The 18,457-nt window shown below is 48.1% G+C and overlaps 1 protein-coding gene across 4 annotated transcripts in view; it reads left to right on the top strand.

Moving 5' to 3' along the window:
* adcy7 (adenylate cyclase 7) overlaps positions 1-18,457 on the top strand; it is a 50,760-nt gene that overhangs the window by 11,596 nt on the left and 20,707 nt on the right. For all 4 annotated transcript variants that reach the window (XM_062549873.1, XM_062549870.1, XM_062549871.1 and 1 more), the window contains exons 2-4: positions 13,141-13,951; positions 16,743-16,940; positions 17,778-17,942. In XM_062549873.1, the coding sequence (XP_062405857.1) occupies positions 13,787-13,951; positions 16,743-16,940; positions 17,778-17,942 (528 nt within the window). In that variant the 5' untranslated portion in view covers positions 13,141-13,786. The remainder of the gene's footprint in view (positions 1-13,140; positions 13,952-16,742; positions 16,941-17,777; positions 17,943-18,457) is intronic.

The following is an 18,457-nucleotide window of genomic DNA, read 5'->3' as shown; positions in this document are numbered from 1 at the left end:
ACTCTGCGCACTCCCTGTGGAGACATTTTGTGTAATGTGATCCCCCCCCATCCCCCCTCCAACCCCCCAACCCCCCCCCCCAACACATGGGGCAGTGCATGCGTCATCCTCTGTCTGGATCACTCTGTAATAAGCCACAACTATAATTGGGGGGGATGTGGAGGGCAAGGGAGGAGGAGGGGGGGGGCTAAACATTCTGCTCGGCTCAAATCATTTGGTCTCGACCTTGCGTGGGTGTAATTTTCGCTGCAATGGGCTGCCAGTAAAGAGGCTACGGCTGTTGTCATTTATTACATTTTTCAGCAGACTACACACCTCTTCAAAGTCATTGTCGGATTGTTACGGTGTGTAGACGAAGCGGAGCATTTACATGCAATGGTGGAGACTCCTCATATGCTGCCAGTAGCGGTCAGTAGCGGTCAGTAGCTGCAACTCATGGGGTGCCTCTAATTTGGTCTTTTATATATCCTCCCTTCCTTCCTCGATCCTCGTCCTCACTGATCTAGCTAAAGAATGATGGGGCGGCAACAATGGGATAGTCTATCCAGTGTTAATTATAGATCAGTGGGAACGAGCCTGGAGGACCGAGCATCGAGGATCGAGGAGGGATGTTGAGAGGCACTCATGGTGTCCAGGCTGGAGGAGGCCCTGGTGCGGCTCCACGCGTTCGCTAAGGTCATGTCTCCCAGGCCCTGCTTGGACCTCGCCGGGGGGTGCTGATGGAGCTGGTGGTGCTGGTGGTTGGGGGTGGAGGAGGATGAGGAGGGTGTAGTCTGTGGCCCCTGGGTGCCTGGGCAGCAGACCAAGCAGCTGCCGGTTCTGATGACTTACTCTGATGACGTTCTCTCTCTCTCTCTCTCTCTCTCTCTCTCTCTCTCTCTCCTCTGGTATGGTCTGTCACCATTCCCCCGGTCTCGACCCGGTCGTTTGTCACAGGGACAATGCCACCCCTGGGGAGGCCTGACAGGACCAGAGCTTCACATGCACAAGCACACGAGCTGGTGACTGACAGACAGCCGTGTGTGTGTGTGTGTGTGTGTGTGTGTGTGTGTGTGTTTGTGTCCATGTGCTTGCGCATACTTTTGTGTGTGTGTGTGTGTGTGTGTGTGTGTGTCTGTTTCAGGGAATTTGTCACATGTTTAGTTGGAGGCACATGTCATGTTCTTTCCAGAGCATGCTAGATATTGGAAAATGTGTATTTGTGTATCTGTCTTTGTCCCTTTCTCTTTTGTTCCACCTTCCTTTGCCTGTCTTGTCTGTTGCTCTTTCTATCTCTCTCTCCCTCTCTTTCTCTCTCTTTCTTTCTCTCTCTCTCTCTCTCTCTCTCTCTCTCTCTCTCTTTCTCTCTCTTTCTTTCTCTCTCTCTCTGTCTCTCTGTTTCTGTCTCTCTCTCTCTACCCAGCTGTAGGCACTCAAGGACACCCTTTGAGTCACCGGTAGATTGCTTTCGCATACTGTACATATTGCAGCATGCATGGCCTCCTTTTCCTTTATATAGTGGGCCATAAAATGTACACTTAGTGTAGTTATTATAGTCTCCTGTTTCCTATCTTCGCTCCCGTATCCCAGTGTATCCTATCCTCATATGATGTTGCTTAAAGGGACTTATAAAGTGGGCTGCTTGGCCAGTGATTAGTGAAACCTTTTTTGTGACATTGCCTGGGTATGATTGACTACAAATTTTCTGTCAAGCCCATTCAGAGCTTTGCTGAGGACATCCAGTCTGGTTCAGCGTTAGGTTTTCCTCCCAGAGTGGGATTGAGCTGGAGCTGGAGCCTTCCGAACGTTCCGATGGAATGCCACTCTCTCCAGCTACCCACCACTGTAGGAAACCAACAACATCCTAAATAAATTTAAAAAAAAAGTCCCTCAGGAGTTTCCAACTCGAGGCCACTGGTGTGGCTTTTGTGCCGCTGGCCTCTTTTTGGGCTTGTTGTGGGTTTTATTTTGAGTCCTCCATGCTGTCTAAATCCAGCCAGCTCGCGCAGGCTGCTGTTGCGCCCGGAGACCTAACCTGATAATGCGGCCGAATGAGGACAGATGTTGCTGATGGGCTGTGCGTTTGACCCATCTGGAGGCCGAATTACAGGGGGAATTATGGGATTGTTTTCCACCGCAGGAGTAATCCCGCTGGTCTCCCCCTGTCTTGAAGCTGGAGGCCAATCAGAACTTCCCGGAGACGAGACCCGTCTAGTGAGGAAATGCGGACCGAGAGACGGTATTACGGAGGATCAGATGACATTAAAGGGTTGCCCCCCCTGTGTCTATGCTTTCAAGGAAATTACGTGGAGGTTTCAGCTGCCGTGTGGTTGCGCTGGTTGGTTGGCGCCGTCTTCAGTCTGAGTGGCTTTTGACCCCCCCCCCCCCCCCCAGAACAGCTCTGTGTGCACTACTGCAGGCTGCTCCGGCCCACAGCAACGAGGCCTAGATTTAAACTATGGAATAATCCCCTGGTTCAGATATGAGGTAAAGGATTACGTTTTTTAATTTGTGTGGGTCATTTTTGATAAGGCCACATTTAATATGACAGCCCTGCCTCACCCTTATTTACAAAGCTGCCAGGAAAACGTTCGCTGTTTGCCCTTTCAGGCTTCCTGGATTTGTCAGATATTGACCTGGACTTTTTTTCTTCAGCGGTGAGCTTGTCTTCCTTACATACTCCCTGAACTAAAGGTGATAAGGTGACAAGGCAGGGCTACCGGGCAGTGTTCCTGAGCATTGATGTTCTCTAGCAAGTTCCCATTGATATCGGGCAAACAAAGAACTCTTGAGAACAAATGGTCATTATCATCCAATCATTGCACATGGAACTGGTTAAATGGCTTACTGTAAACGTTGCTCATAGAAAGCTGCCACATGTATCATCGACCTAAGGGTCTTCATGTCAGTTAATCAGTCATACGATCAAATAGGCTGATGGATATGACGAGGCTTTTAGTCATTTTAGCAACCTGGAGGAGGTGTTCACCTGGGGTTTTCCCTTACCTGTAAATCCTTCGAGTAAATAGCGGTATGTTGCTTGTTGCTTGACTTGAATTTAATTGTATTTCTCTGTGTAATTGAACTGACGTGTGTAAGCCTTGTGTGTAATACAGTGCCAATCCTCCTCCTACACCACACACACACACGCTCGCGTGCATACACACACACACACACACACACACACACACACACACACACACACACACACACACACACACAGATTTAGGGATAAAGAGAGGAGAGTATCTACTGGCTGCAGATCCACCTCCTCCTCTATAGCGGGGAGTTTCCGCATGGGAGCTGGTCATCACCCGCTGCGGCCCATTGTCTGGGTTTCCTAAAGATAATACCGCTCCGGCTTTATTAGGACGATCGCTGAATATGTTTCCTCCCGGAGAGAGTCTCTAGTGCACCGTGGGGAGACTGGTGCCCATGCGTTTTCATCTTTATCCAGGAGCCTCTCCCACAGGAAGACCTCTGTTGGCCTGGGCAGGGGTTGAGTCGAACCACCCAGTCGTGGCACATCATGGAAATGTTCACCTCATTGAAATGGCATCCCCGCTGCATCCTGTCTGAAAAACACAAGGCCTTTCATGTACCACTAATTATGTATTTTGTATTTTGAAAGTTTTGCGTTCCTTGTCTAATTAACGTCGGCTAAACCTGATAGAAAGTGGTTGGGTTTTCACTCAGCTATCACATGCATTTAATTCACATCGTGTGAGTGAACTCAATAAATCCTTTTTTTAAGGTTTTGTTTGCCATTTTCTGTCCAAGGTTGTCATGGTTCGCAGGCTCATGACTTGGAGAGCCCTTTCTAACTCGGCTGTTGTTCCGTGTGGTCTCTGCAAAGCTGCATTTGCTCCGGCCAAGGGGGCCAGCCAACTCGCTTATTGGTTATGAAACCTCCGAACGGGGATGTGTGGTCTGTTGCATTTAAGGGAAACTCGCTCGCATAGCTCCTTGGTTTCACATCTTATTGCCTTTTCTTGCTTTTGTTTCTTCTTTGTTTGATCTTATTTTTGCATGTGCGGTGTGAGACGTTGAGGTGGAAAATAGTTTTGTTCCATGGTAGTGTGTTGAGGTTATAGCGATGTGTACTGCAATTAGTGTGTGTGGTTTTCAAACGAATTGTGTGTCGCACGACCCTCTGATTGTATCGGTTGGTTGCGAAGAGCTTTTGAAGACTTCAGACAATCTCTTTATATTCAAATGACTTCTTGAGAAGTTTCATATATGAGATGGTGAAGAAACCCACTGTTGAGGTTTAGCCTGCGTATCACAATGCTTGCAGGCCTACGTGTGTTGTGGGAGTGACGGTGCACGGGCTTGCTCGTGCGCACGCGTGCGAGTGAATGTGAAACATGGTCGCCCGTTGTTTTGTGGAAGTGAATCTGAGCGAGCCGAGAGCAGGCCAGAGGGCCCGGGTGACTTCTGACGGAGCGCGCGCGCACACACGCGCCAATCTCACCCCGGCTTCCTGTGTTGATCATAAACAAGAGGGCAGATGAGCTGAAAACAGCCGCAGATAGCATCCTGCTAATCTCATTAGCTTTCAACAGCTTTCTCCGTGCGCTGTGCCTTTCCTTTCCTCGCCCCCCACCACCACCACCGCCACCATTTTTCTCCTCTGTGGAACAGGGTTAATTTAATACCAGCTGAGTCGACTCTGCCCAGAGGAGGAGGGTAGGAAAATGGAGAGGGGGCAAAGGGAGGGAGAGAGAGCGACAGAGGGTTTGTGGGTGGTTGAGTAGAAGGGGTTGATGTAGAAGCTAATTCAATTAGCTCGTACATTGCTGTACATATCTCTGGCAGCTATGTGGCGGGAAGCCAGACCCCTTTTGCTTGTCCAGCGGGGTCTCTTGCACTGTCTAGGGTTGCAGTTCGCCAAGGGCGTTGTCCTTCCAAACGGTGATCACATTACCAGGACGGGGCGACTTCAAAGACATCCCAATTAATTTAATATGCTGTGCATCGTTGTGGTGCTTGGCACAGTAGTGACGATAAGGGAATGTGAATGAGAGGCTGAGCTGAAAGTAAGCACGGCACTTAAGTCCAATTGGATCAGATGAAAGACTGAAGAGGCTAACTTAACAAACACGCCCTTATTGTTACTCTTCTTTTACGTGTTTAGTCCAATTACCCCGAGACCTGAGACCTTTTTTATGTTAAAAGAAAAAGCACTGTTGGATCGCAAATTCGAACGTGTCGGAGGTTGGCCGGGCAGTGCGGCATCACGCGGACTCCCAGGAGATGGAGATTTTACAGCTCGCTGAGAGGGTCAGCACACAGTCGGAACCTTGAAGCCTCGTATTGAAGAGTTCAGTCTCATTGGTCCCCTCAGGGACAGGTGATGGTTAGTCGTGGGCTGTGGCATGAGGCCAAATCAATCAATCTAGTGTGACATGAGCAACTCTTAACAGCTTCTCCTCCAGTGCATGTGTTGGCAAAGCGATGCACTTACCGACAAGCTCAGCTTTTCACATAGTCAAGATGAAACAATTATTTTTCCACAATCCATTTCACAGTTATAGATACAGTTATAAAGAGTTATAAAGACCACCCATTTGCTTTGCAGTGGTAGATGTTGTCGAATGAACTACATTGTTTAAAAAAAAAAAAAAAAAAGTCATTGCCCTTTAAAGGGACACTTCACCGATTAGCATTAAGCTTTGTATCTTTAGAAAACCAGTCAGTCATGTTTTTGAATGATTGTGCATCATTCCCTCAGTTTGCCTTGAGATGGGAGAAATACGGATTTCAATGTTGGACTTCCTGCTTTCAATTATGTAAAAATCATCATTTTACATAATTGAAAGCAGGAAGTCCTATTCATGGGTTTCATTGAAATCCGTATTTCCGTTTTCTAAAGATACAAAGCTTAAAGGAGTCATAGAACGCATTTTTTGACCATTACAAATTGATCTTTGAGCCTAAATAATGTCATATGTAAATTTGTGGGGCTGAAAACGCCCCAGGAGCACTGCTAGATCGCCTAATACAAGGTCATAAATAAGCCTTGCAATGAAACAGTTTGTTTTTCCCGCCCACTCAGCAAGTTCATGAATATTCAAATGAGATGCGCGCTGATTGGTCTATTGGCCGATATGTCCTGAAAGTTGATTGGCTCAATCCACCGGTCTGAAGCTAGAGCAAAGTGAAACTACGTTTACTGCTGGTAAATAAAGCCAAAGTCTTTGATAAAGCTATCAACAATGGATTTAAATAAGGAATACAGCCGTACATGTATAAACCGAGTCAGAAGAAGGTTCTGACGAAGATGAAGTGCAGCAGATTCCCCAACAGAATGAATGTGTTAGATTGGTAAATTTTATCAGTACATTTCTTAGTATAGTAACTCTCCAAAGTTAGCTGTAATAACGCTAGCATTACAACGTCTCTGCCATAGACCACATATCTAGATACTAGCATCGTAAGAGCAGTTTAACAAGAATTATTAATCGAAGGTATGCAAATGAGAGGGGCCGAGGGGTGTATCTAAAGGGGGATGGGCGCCTATTACGTGTTATCTGAGCTCTGTTCAGATTGGAGCATTTCAACACGGCTGTTTCTATTTCCCAATTTGCATACGAAAGCAGGCGGGGGACGCGGTAAAGTCTTTGGTGTTGTCCTTTGGACACTGCTCGCAGCCTAAATTCAACAGTAACAAGGTGAATGTGGTTTTGAATTCTAGGACTCCTTTAATGCTAATCGGTGAAGTGTCCCTTTGATCATATTAAATGATCACGATCTCAATATTGACCTAAATAGTCTTTGAGGGAGGTATCTTTGCCGTAATCAAAGAGCCCTACCATCCTCCAAACAAAACCCAGTGTGAGAGCAGGGCTTTAGGAAAGGCCTAACAGGTGTCCTCTGTATGCAGCAGCTTACGTGCCTCTGTCCTGCTCCATTCAGCCAGTATTCACCGCATCCACCTCCAGCAGATGGGTGGTGCTTAGCAGCAGTGTGTGAACGGTGGTGTTCCTCTCAGATGTTGGGAACAAGTTCATGGGAAGCGAACATCATCCATTATTCAGGTTCTCACTGGTGTGTTTGCATTTCCTTCACCAAAAGAGATTGCAGCTATATTTGCACTGTGGTTGGGTTGTACACAGATGACTATGCCGATAATCAGAACTTATTTGTCATCGGTTAGTATGTAGTGGTTTGAAGTGGTCTTTAGAGATAAGCCACTAGGTTGGTGCTGCCATTGTTTGGCACCCTAATTTAGTTGCTGAGCTCATGTTCAAGTAAAATAGTTGACCTTTGTACTCATAAGGTGTGTACACTTTGTATAAGAAATAATTGCACTCAGTTTGCTGCAATTGCTGCAGTTAAAATTTCACAACAAAACCCTCCATATCTCAGTAAACTAAATAAGATAAAAACACAGATAACAAGATATTTTAAGAAAGGCTGACATGTGTTATACTGTATGTTTGGTGGTGCAAGTGCAAATTGCTATGAAAGTGGCATGGGACTCTCCACCAACAATTTAATATGATTAGCGTTTAGGTAATGTTTGTCAGGTAAAGTATCAGTGGAAAGTTACTGCTCAACCAGAATGACCAATAATGAAACTGGTGCTGACTATGCATTAGGCCAGAGGCTGTTTCACTCCCTCCCGGCCCCCCCTTCACTGCACTTACATGTTGCACCGTTCTGGAATGACTTGTACGAGTGGTTGATCGTCACTCTTTGTTGCCCTGTCTTTTCTGTGATGCACTGCTGCCGAGAGGTAACACGTTGATCCGTGTCTCACCGGCAGACAGATAGCTGTCTGTGCTCCTCCAGCCCACGTTGCTGTGGTTTGGTGGCTGAGAGAGGTCATTGTCCTGTGAATCTAGCCCTCCAGGAAGAGCCGTCCCTGCACATCTGCACCTCGCGCTAGTAGACCTCTGTCGCCGCATTGTGCCACACTATTTCAGGAATTGTCGACGGCAGTTTTTTTTTGCGAGGCCGTTGTGAGTCTGCCCTCGATTGCTTGGCTTTCACTGCGAAAGGCCACTCAAACAATGGCCGGGCCGCTCACGGCTATTCATCGCGCCGCTGAGAGTGCGGGCTGCATTCAGCCCGGGGAGCCTCTCGCTCCGCTTGTTGCTGTGCTGCGCCTGCGATCGAGACGGGCTTCCACTCCGGCTCGGTCTTTTGCCATGGCAACTTTAGAATTGTGTTCTAAAGAGTTGTCAGGCTGGGAGCTCAACATCAGACCCAAGTCTCACAAAAAAAACATGTCCCCAATGAAAAGAGTCAAAGGGGCCAATTCAAGGGAAAAGACGACTGAAGGTGCCCAATATTTTGTTTTGTTGTCTGTTGAGCAGACTTTACTGTAATTCCTTAAAGGAATAGTTCGGAATTTTGGACATAGGACCTCATTTCCAACTTAGTCGGGGTGATATAGGTCGGTGAAGACCATTTTCAGTGAATTTCTGCCCTTCCTTGAGTTGCAGCGTTCATCTCGTCCTAACCTGGTGCCGAGATAACGCAAGTCAACGGTAACATCCAGCCTGCCACTGAAAACACTCTACAGAACACCCGAAACAAATAAATTATAACGTCAGACTATCGATGCACATGCCTTTGTTGATAGAACAATGTTAGAAATAAAGCCAACCTTGCATCGCATTGCAATAGCCTGCCCTACTTTGTTCCCTGTATGGCAGTGGCGGATTGATATTGAGAAACTAGTCCCTCAAAATGTAATAAATCATTGAGTTGCAAGGTTAGTTTTATTTCTAAAATTATTCTATCAACACGGACATGTATATCGATAGTCTGACGTTTTAAGTGACTTGTCACGAGTGTGCTGTGGAGTGAGTAAGACGGTTTTGGTAAGTTTTGGATGTTACCGTTGAAATACGTTAGCTCAGAACCAGCGTTAGCAAAGGGGAACGCTGCAACTGAAGGAAGGGGTTAAACGCGATAAAAATGGTCTCCACCGACCTATATCACCTCGGTAAAGTTGGAAATGAGGTCCTATGTCCAAAATTCCAAACTATTCCTTTAACACTGTTTCTGTTTAATGAGACCCAAATATTGGAATTCATCTGGAATGTGTTGTGGTGTTGTGTTTTGTTGTGTTGTGTATTGCTATCTTTTGTTCTCTCAGCTGCTTTGTAGCAGGACACCAATGGATTTTGTCTTATAAGAAATCTATGATAAGAATCAGTCATACGCTTCTAGAACAATTACATTTGCTCAAATAAAACCAGACATTGGTGTCAAATTTACAAAAGGGTGTGGAACAGCAGTGTCTTTCTTAAGAATTTGCTTGTGCAACGACAAAACAAACATCCCGTGTCTCAGCAAATCAGAGGCCTTCTCCTCACCCCCCCACCCCCAGCCGTCTCTCCCTGGCCTGAGGTCAGTCTGCAGGCTCTGCTCTATGCTCTACCCTGTAATAAGATCTCCAGCAAGTGATTTCACATCAATACCACACTCTCATCAGCGTCAGCTTGAGCAGCGTTGAGAAACCACAGATGCTGTTTGCCAAGGGAGGAGAGGGAGGGTGGAGCAGGAGAGAGAAGGAGGGGGCGAGGAGGATGGTGATGGAGGAAGGTTGGATGGCAGACCTTTGGACACCTGTGTTAATCTAAGCAGGTGCCCTCGCCAATCCAGCAAAAACCTGCCATGCCGCTGACCCCCCCCCCACCTCCACCTCCACCACCACCCATGCTGTTTACTTTCCCCTTCTGCATGAGTGGCCATCAAGTCCCATGATGAGGGGCTGGTGAGGTCATCCTAGCGTGGCCGAGCCACTGACGGTTTCCCTCGCTACCACGCGCTCAGCCAGGTGGACGGCGGTTAAGTTGTATATAAAACCGGAGAGGGCGAGTGTGTGTGTCTGACAGAGGCAGACATCCCGTTTCCAGAAAGTACAGTAAAAGTCCTTTCTACCTGTGCACTTAACACAGATGATACAACTGATTGTCTGACTTACCTGGCTGCTAATTAGGATGAGCTGGTCTACTAAATGGTTGGATCAAATAATTGACAGGACTTTTACTGTGTGTGTGTGTGTGTGTGTGTGTGTGTGTGTGTGTGTGTGTGTGTGTGTGTGTGTGTGTGTGTGTGTGTGTGTGTGTGTGTGTGTGTGTGTGTGTGTGTGTGTGTGTGTGTGTGTGTTGGATAAACATGAAAGACACACCCAGCGGAGTGCACCAGTCACTGCTGAACTGGGTGCTGAGGAGGAGGCAGCCACACACTGGATGTTGGCCCCAGTCTGCTGCTGCTGCTTTAATCAGCCACATACATCCACTCCAGCCCCAGCCTCCATCCACACCCCCATACCCACAACCCACAGAGCACTTTGGCAGCAGATGGGATGACTGGTGGAGGTGTGGCACTTGTGTGTGTGTGTGTGTGTGTGTGTGTGTCTGTGTGATGTGGCATTTGTGTTTGTGTTTCTGTTGAGTTTTTGTGTGCGTGTGTGCGTGCGTGCGTGCGTGCGTGCACATATCTGCGTTTTCAGTGGGTGTATGTGTGGGTGTTTTTTCCCCTTGTGGAATGATTAAATGGTTGGTGGAGGAATGGGATGTGTTTATTTCTGTGTTTTAGAGTTTGGGTGTGTTGTGTATACAACTGTTGATATTGTTGTGGATTGCGCGGATGTTTGTTTTGCAAGTGTATTTTAGTGTGTTTATGTCTTTGTGTGTGTGTGTGTCTGTTTGTGTGTGTAAAAGACAGCAAAATATAACTGGTGTCAAAGAAATGTCTGTGTAGGACAGTAAATGTTGGAGCAGAGTGACGTCAAAGAAATGTCTGTGTAGGACAGTAAATGTTGGAGCAGAGTGACGTCATAGTGTCCCTCTCTATCTGTGAGGGAGCAGCCCCCCACAACCCCCCCCCCCCATGCACCACCACCCCCCCCATGCCCACTTCCTCCCCCCTGCTATCCTATTCATGTCACTCAACAGGTGTCCATCCCCGGCTGCTGTCTCATCGCACACTCGTGCCTGTGTTGTTTTCTTTTTTTTTCTCCGCCGCTTCTTCCCCCCGTCGGCCCCTCTGTCTCCTTTATTTTTATTTTTATGGCCCTTTGCATCTGCTACAGTTGCCACGCCGAAAAGAACAAACAATGTACAATGGCGCTCCAGTCTCCCTCGGGGGGCCCTCGATAATTAGCAGCGGCCTGATACAGGCTTTCTATTTACAGTTCTTACGTGGAGGGGGAAGGCCGGGGGGCGGGTTGGGGGTGGTGGGGGGTGGTGGGGGTCGCCAAATAAACACTTGCCCTCCACCCTTTGAAGCTGCGCTGTGGTGGGGTGTGTACACCTCTGAACTGGAAACGGCGCTGGAGCACAGAGGCTGGCGAGCGGAGCGCACACATCTCCATTGTGGGCAGCATTGTGTGTGATGAGGTCGCAGGGAACACAGTGCGGCTCAATCCAGGGGCCTCATTAACCAGGGGAGGAGATAAGAGAGAGCTCCCGGCAGCCAGGGAGGATGAGGGGAAGCGACGCGCACTTACGCACGCACACACACACACATACACACACACACACTTACAGTATGCTAACACACACACACACACACACACATATATACATGCACACACACACACACACACTTATGCTCTCTCTCTCTCACACATATACACACAGACACACACACACACACACACACACACGCACACAGATACACAAATACACACATATACAGTAGATACGCAAACGCCCCCACTCCTCTGTCCTCTGCCGTCTCTGTGTGTGGTAAATAGAGCAGGGCCTCTCTGATTCACTGGGCAAACTTCCTGTGTGCCTGCCAGTTGGCCAGCACCCGCTCGTACAAGTCTACCTCGTTCGCTGGTGGTGGCGCACTGGGCATTTTAATGACCGCTCGCTTCAAGAAGAAGACAGATTCGAGAGAGAGAGAGGCCATTAAGGAGCTTATTGGAAGGCGTCCTTGGAGAATAGGAGGATGCACCGATCACAAGATGATCCTCATGTTTCTTTTATACGCGTGTTTGCGGCACGTTGGTTCAGCTAGTCAGCCGTGCGAGCTGTGGGGAAGAGGGCTTCATAAATAGCGCTGTCTGTGCTCCGAGGGCAGATGGCAGGAGGAATTCCCCCAGCTCATATCCTGTCCCATCTCATTAGGGGGAACAGAGGCCGAGGCGCCGCATCAGCCTCTAATGGCCACGCAGCCACCAATGGAACAGCGCTCATTTGTGTGTGTGTGTGTGTGTGTGTGTGTGTGTGTGTGTGTGTGTGTTTTGTGCTCCAGCAGCACGTCATCAAGTATTACGTATTCCTTCGGCCACCTGGATTCTCTAGCGTCGGCAGTTTTGCGCTAAGACCATCATCATCGCACTGGCACGACTACAGTCGCGGCGGAGTGAGAGGTTTTTTTTTTTTTTTTTAAAGACAAGGGTCCTCCATGGAGCAGATGACTCAAAAGTCACAACGTCACAGTAGTTCTCCCAGTTGTATGATGTCTGGCTGCTTGCTGGGCCTTGTGAATCTCCCACAATCCTCATCTCCCCCCCACCACCACCACCATGCTGATGATTAGAGGAGGGAGGTTGACCATGTTGGCCTCCGCTCTCGACCGTGGTGGCCCGAGCCCAAACCAAGCCGCAGCGCACGGAGGGTGAACGGAAAGAAGAAAAACAAAAAAGACGGCGATCGTTTCAGCGATCGTGGGAAATACAGCCGAGACGGGCCATTGTAAATTATACGAGGCGTTCTTTTTTAGAGTTGCAAAACATTGAAATTCAATAAGTGGCGATGGCTTGTGCACACAGTGGTGTGTGTGTGTGTGCCCTGGCCAAACACAAATGAATTGATCTAGATTAAAGAAGAGTGGGAATGAAAAGAAGTAGTGCTGCTGACATCAGACATGTTTTTTAGTCAAGTTGGGACAGTGTGTGTGTGTGTGTGTGTGTGTGTGTGTGTGTGTGTGCGTGCGTGCGTGTGTGCTCGTTTCAGTAACGGGGTCTGCAAGGGGGATAGTTTTACGACCGGTCAACAAAAGCGAGCACACAAAGCCAACGCAAAAAAAGAAAGTTCCACCCCTTTCCCTTACTGCCCCGACCGACCCCTCCTCCCCACCTGATGACCCATCCATTCTTCCCCTGCCACGGCGAGGTGGTGTGTCCGTCTGTACCCAGTTCCCGTAAAACAAGCTGACCCCTCGTTTCTCACCTTCCTCCGTCAGGTTTAACCTTCCAGTGTGACGGCATCCAGCGGAGTTGAGAGAGGAGCGAGAGGAGCCTCGTCGCCGGGACACGGGAAGATTTCCGAGGACTGCTGGGAAATCCTCAGCGCTGGTGGAAACCTTGACGACCAAACTGCCCTCTCTGTCTTTCTCTCCCCCCCTGTTCTCCTTCCCCTTCCCCCTTTCTCTCTCTCTCTCTCACACTCTCTCTCTTTCTCTCTCTCTCTCTCTCTCTCTCTCTCTTTCCCTATCCCCCACTCCGCTGCTTTCTCTCTCCACAATACCTCGGGAGGGAACTGATTTGCTGGCAGGAGAGGAGGACTGTTACTGCCGGCCAAGTGAAGGGAAAGGGAGAGAGAGAAGAACGACAGACAAAGAAAGAAAAGAAAGAAAAGAAAGAGAGAGAGGAATAAAGAGACAGCCAGATGGAAGAGTGACAACTGAAATTAAGGAGATGCTCCACAAACAGACTAAACTGAAGCTGAGCTAGAAAGCACTGGAATGACTCGGAAGTCCTAACAACCATCGCCATGGTGACGATGGAATAACCCTTAGATCTTTCTTTTTCACTGGAGGACTTTTTTTTTGTATTTTTTTGTTTGTTGTTTGTCTTTTTTTCACACTTGGGTGCGCATGACCTCTCACCATGCCGGCCAAAGGGAAGTACCTGCTGAACGACAAGGAGCTGAAACAGGAAGCGCTCTACAGGAAGTTCTCCTGCATCAGCCAATACCAGCCGCTGGTGCTGCTGCTGGGCCTCTCCATGCTGTCCTGCGCCGGCCTGCTCATCCTCTTCTTCTCCCTCAGCCTGGTGAGTAGCGGCCGCACACGCACACACACACTCCTCTTCCTCCTCCTCCTCCTCCTCCTCTTCCTCTCCCCTCTGCAGTCCTCCTTCATGTTGAATACTTTGTTTGTTTTGCTTTTTCATCTAAAGAAGGCACAGGTTCAGGTTACTTTTATTTGTACTCATGGATAAATTTGTTTTGCAGTTTAATGCAATTATGTTATTACTCATATCTTACTACTAGAATGATCACTAAATGAAGGGGAAGTTCCCAGATAAACCTTGGTTGGGGTTATTTGGAGGGCTATGCTTTTTGAAAGATAATGTGTTCTTGTATGAGAAGTATCCATTGCTTGCATTAAGCCTCTGAAATGAGGTTGCTTACCATGAAGGTTGAGCATCCTGTTCAGTTGCCAGGGGAGGTTCAGAAGTTCACTAGCAATAACTAGGCAGCTCAGTGGAGGAAGGGTGAGATGTAGGCACCCAGAGGTGACCAGGACACACGCTGTGAAGCAGAAGGTGCGTAATTGGATGTGAGAACACAGGAGGAGGGGGTGATGGCGTCTCATTCATGGAGGGGGGTTGGTGGCAGTGCTGGTTAATGATGGTGGTAGTACCGTAGTGTTTGGTGGTGGTGGTGGTTTTGTGCAGAGGAGAGTCAGAGGAGAGGGCAGTGTTGATGTTAATGCAGCCGTGTCTGAGAGGGCATTGCGTGATGCCATGGGGCGAGGAATGTTGTTGCACCACCCAAGGGAAGTGGCCGAGCTGCCGGGCGCAAGCTGGCGGAGGACAGGAGCGGCCTGTTGACGTTGGCAGAGACGGGTCGTGTTTTCCGTCAGTCAGGTGGTGGCCTGGCCAAGCGGCCTCATGACGTGCCCATCAGACGGCCCCCCTCTCCCCCCTCTCCCCCCTCTCCCCCCTCCCCCCCTCTCCCCCCTCTATCAGTGATCTCTCACGGAAAATGGAGCTTCACTTTCCTGCTATTGTGTGCCTGTGTCTGTCTGTCACTGACACACACACACACACGCACGCACACACTCACACACACACACACACACACACACACTCACACAGGCACACACACACACACATACATTCCTGTGTCCCATACATCCATCCACATCCTCCCACTGAACTCTAAACAGTGACGGTAACATACACACACACACACACACACACACACACACACACACACACACACACACACACACACACACATATATACATATATATATATATATATATATATATATACACACACACACACACACACACACACAGAGAGAATTGCATGTCTATTAGTGAGATGTTTCCCCTCTCAGCCAGTGCTGTTGCTAGGGATGATGCATCATCCTGAGAGAATGAGGATTGCACTGGGCTATTGTTGAAGACGGAAGCCTGCCAGTTCGATATAATGAAATCTCTGCAAACTTTCCACTCTCTCTTTCTCTCTTGACATCACACACACACACGCACGTAAGCACAAACACGCACACACGCACACACACGCACACACACACACTAGCTGTGGGAGGACTGCAGTCGAGCAGGGCAAGCACATGCAGACATCCATGTGTTAGCGAGGCACTTGAGCAGAGAGCAGTGCAGAGTTTGCTCAGGGTACAGGTTGAGAGGATCACGCGGGGTTTTGTGGATGCACGAAAAAGAAAAGGGAAAAAAAACAACAACATTGTGATTGGAGTGGAGAGAGATTTTTTTGCTTCTGGCGGTGGGTTTTGCATAAAATCTCCAGTAATCATCTCTGGCTGATTTGCAAATGTTAGGCTCATGCTGAGCAAGAGAGAGGGGTGTGTGTGTGTGTGTGCGGGGGGGGGGGGGGGGGGGGTGTCTTTCAAACGAGCTGTTTTATCTTCTTGGGCTGTTGTTGTGTTTGTTCTAGCATGTGAAAAAGGTTGCATGCAAATCCAGAGCAGTTTTATATGGGGTACGTACGAGGTGCACCACAAGCATGACTCTCCCTTCGCCGTGTTGACTTTAGTTGAAGAGCAGCGCTGGCTCTTGTTGTGCGTGCGCGCCGCTCGATGGGGACGCCACACTGAGCAGTCGAAGGAACACGGAATCTTGCCCTTTTCCGCTGCCATGGAAACCACCTTGCAGCGCGTATAATGCTGAATGCCTTTCCCCGGAAAGAGCAACGCTCCCTTCTCACACTGATACATTGGAGTGTACTCCTCTCCTCACCTTTCCTCTCCTTACCTATCCTCACTTCTCCTCTCCTCATTTCTCCTGTCCTCGCCTCACCTCTCTTCACTTCACTTCTCTCCTCTCCTCTCCTCTCCTCTCCTCTCCTCTCCTCCTCTCCTCCTCTCCTCTCCTCTCATCTTCACTCGTCTCCTCCTGAGAATGTCATAGGCAGGAAGTCATAAAGACATTGATTATTTTCCATCTTAGTTTATGAACGTAACATTCATCTCTGCCCACGTGTATGTTTATGCATTGAATGTCTTCCTTAAATCACTGGAAAGGAACATGTTGACAGGTAAGTATTGAATTGTATACAATCCATGAAAGTAAACGAAATATAGTATACATACATATATACTAGTATACTACGTTCTTTATATTTATATTGTTCAGTTGTATTGATTTTATTGATTTGGAAGCAACACCCTGAATGCAGGAAGAACATGAATGACTGACATGGGTTTCCATACATGTTTCCATGCCACTCCTTATTTGGATTGACAAAAAAAAACTAATGCCTATTGTTAATCAGTGCTAATTATTGATGTACATCGGTGCTAACTTGTGACGGATGACTGATGCCCGGCGGGCGGCTGTGTTGTGTTGGCAGAGTGCGCGGGAGCACACGGCGTTTGTGGCGGTGGTGAGCCTGGGGCTGTGTGTGTTCCTGGTGGTGTTCGTGCTGGTGTGTATGGAGGTGCTGTCGCAGCGCTGGCGGCGGCTGCTGGGCCTGCTGGTGTGGGCCACGCACCTCAGCATGGGCTTCACCTTCGTCTTCAGCGGAGAGCACATCTGGGCCTGGGACCAAGTACGCAAAATGCACACACACACACACACACTCTCTCACTCACTCACATACACAGACTCTCTCTCAGACTCTCTCTCTCTCTCTCTCTCTCACTCTCTCTTTCTCACACACACATTCTCTCTGTTGGTCTCTCTCTCTCTCACTCACTCACTCTCTCACATACACAGACTCTCTCTATCTCTCTCTCTCTCACACACACACACACACACACACACACACACACAAAATCTCTCCTTCTCTCTTTATCTCACTCTCTCACACACAGACTTTCACTCTCTCTCTTTCTTACTCTCTCACACACAGACACACACACACACACACACACACACACACACACAGACACTCTCTCTCTCTCTCTATCTCACTCTCTCACACACAGACTCTCTCACACACACACACACACACACACACACACACACACACACACACACACACACAGACTCTCTCCTCTCTCTTTCTCTCTCCCCCTCTCTCATCTCTTTTGTGTTTATCAGATTAGGTAATTGATGAGTGAAGTTTTGTCAATGCTTAGGCGTATGTTTCTCTTGGTGTGTTATATTTTGAAATTCTTTGCGCTTGAGTTATGTGAGATGTTTAAACAGAGAGAGCATTGCTTATTTTGCAGTAGTGATATTAATCTAAGGAGCAATATCTGTTACCCCGCTGCCATACATGAATCTCTCTCTCTTTTTTTCTCTCTCCGTCTCTCTCTCTCTGTGTTTCTCTCTGTTTCTCTCTCTCTTTCTTTTTTCTCTCTCTTTCTTTTTCTCTCTCTCCGTCTCTCTCTCTCTCTGTTTCTCTCTCTATCTCTCTCTCTCTTTCTCTCTCTCCCTCCAGGTGCCATTCTTTCTCTTCATTATCTTCACCGTTTACACCATGCTGCCATTCCAGATGGCCTATGCGGTCATCCTCAGTATCATCTCCTCCTTGTCCCATATCATTGTTCTGAGTCTACGGCTGGCCGTCTTCGACTCCAAAGACACTCCTCACTTAGCCAAGCAGGTACGCCACATGCAATCCTTAAGCCCAATTCACACCAAAGATTCCCGACGAGACGAGACTGAGTTGCAGCGGTGTGAATTAGAAGTTGCACGTAGTTGCAAGCCGTTGCAAGCCGTCGCAGAGCATTAAACATGTTGAGTCGCAGTCGCAAGGTTTTAGAACGTTGCGGCTCGTCTCATCTGGAATCTTTGGTCTGAACCCTACTTTAGAATTAGATTAAATTAGATACCAGCAGCCTTTGGAAGGGTCTTATTTAAAGTGGAAGGTGAGCACATACATTTAGTTGTTTCACAACCATGTGGTTGAGCTAAAAATGACAATCCCTGTCTGTCTGTAAATAACAGGTGGTTCCTCTTATATTTCTTCTTTCTTTTCTTTGGGAATGCATATTATAGATTTATGTAGTTCTCTTTCAAAGCACAGATCCAATGAGACTACATTCCCTGTTGTGATCATCTACTGCCTTGCACTCTCCCTCAGAGAGAACTGAGGTTACAGCTTTAGATATTGTCCAC

The sequence above is a fragment of the Sardina pilchardus genome, chromosome 11, assembly GCF_963854185.1.
Source record: "Sardina pilchardus chromosome 11, fSarPil1.1, whole genome shotgun sequence".
Lineage (NCBI taxonomy): Eukaryota > Metazoa > Chordata > Actinopteri > Clupeiformes > Clupeidae > Sardina > Sardina pilchardus.
Note: the sequence above shows the minus strand (reverse complement) of the source record. Positions and strands in the feature narration are given on the sequence as shown.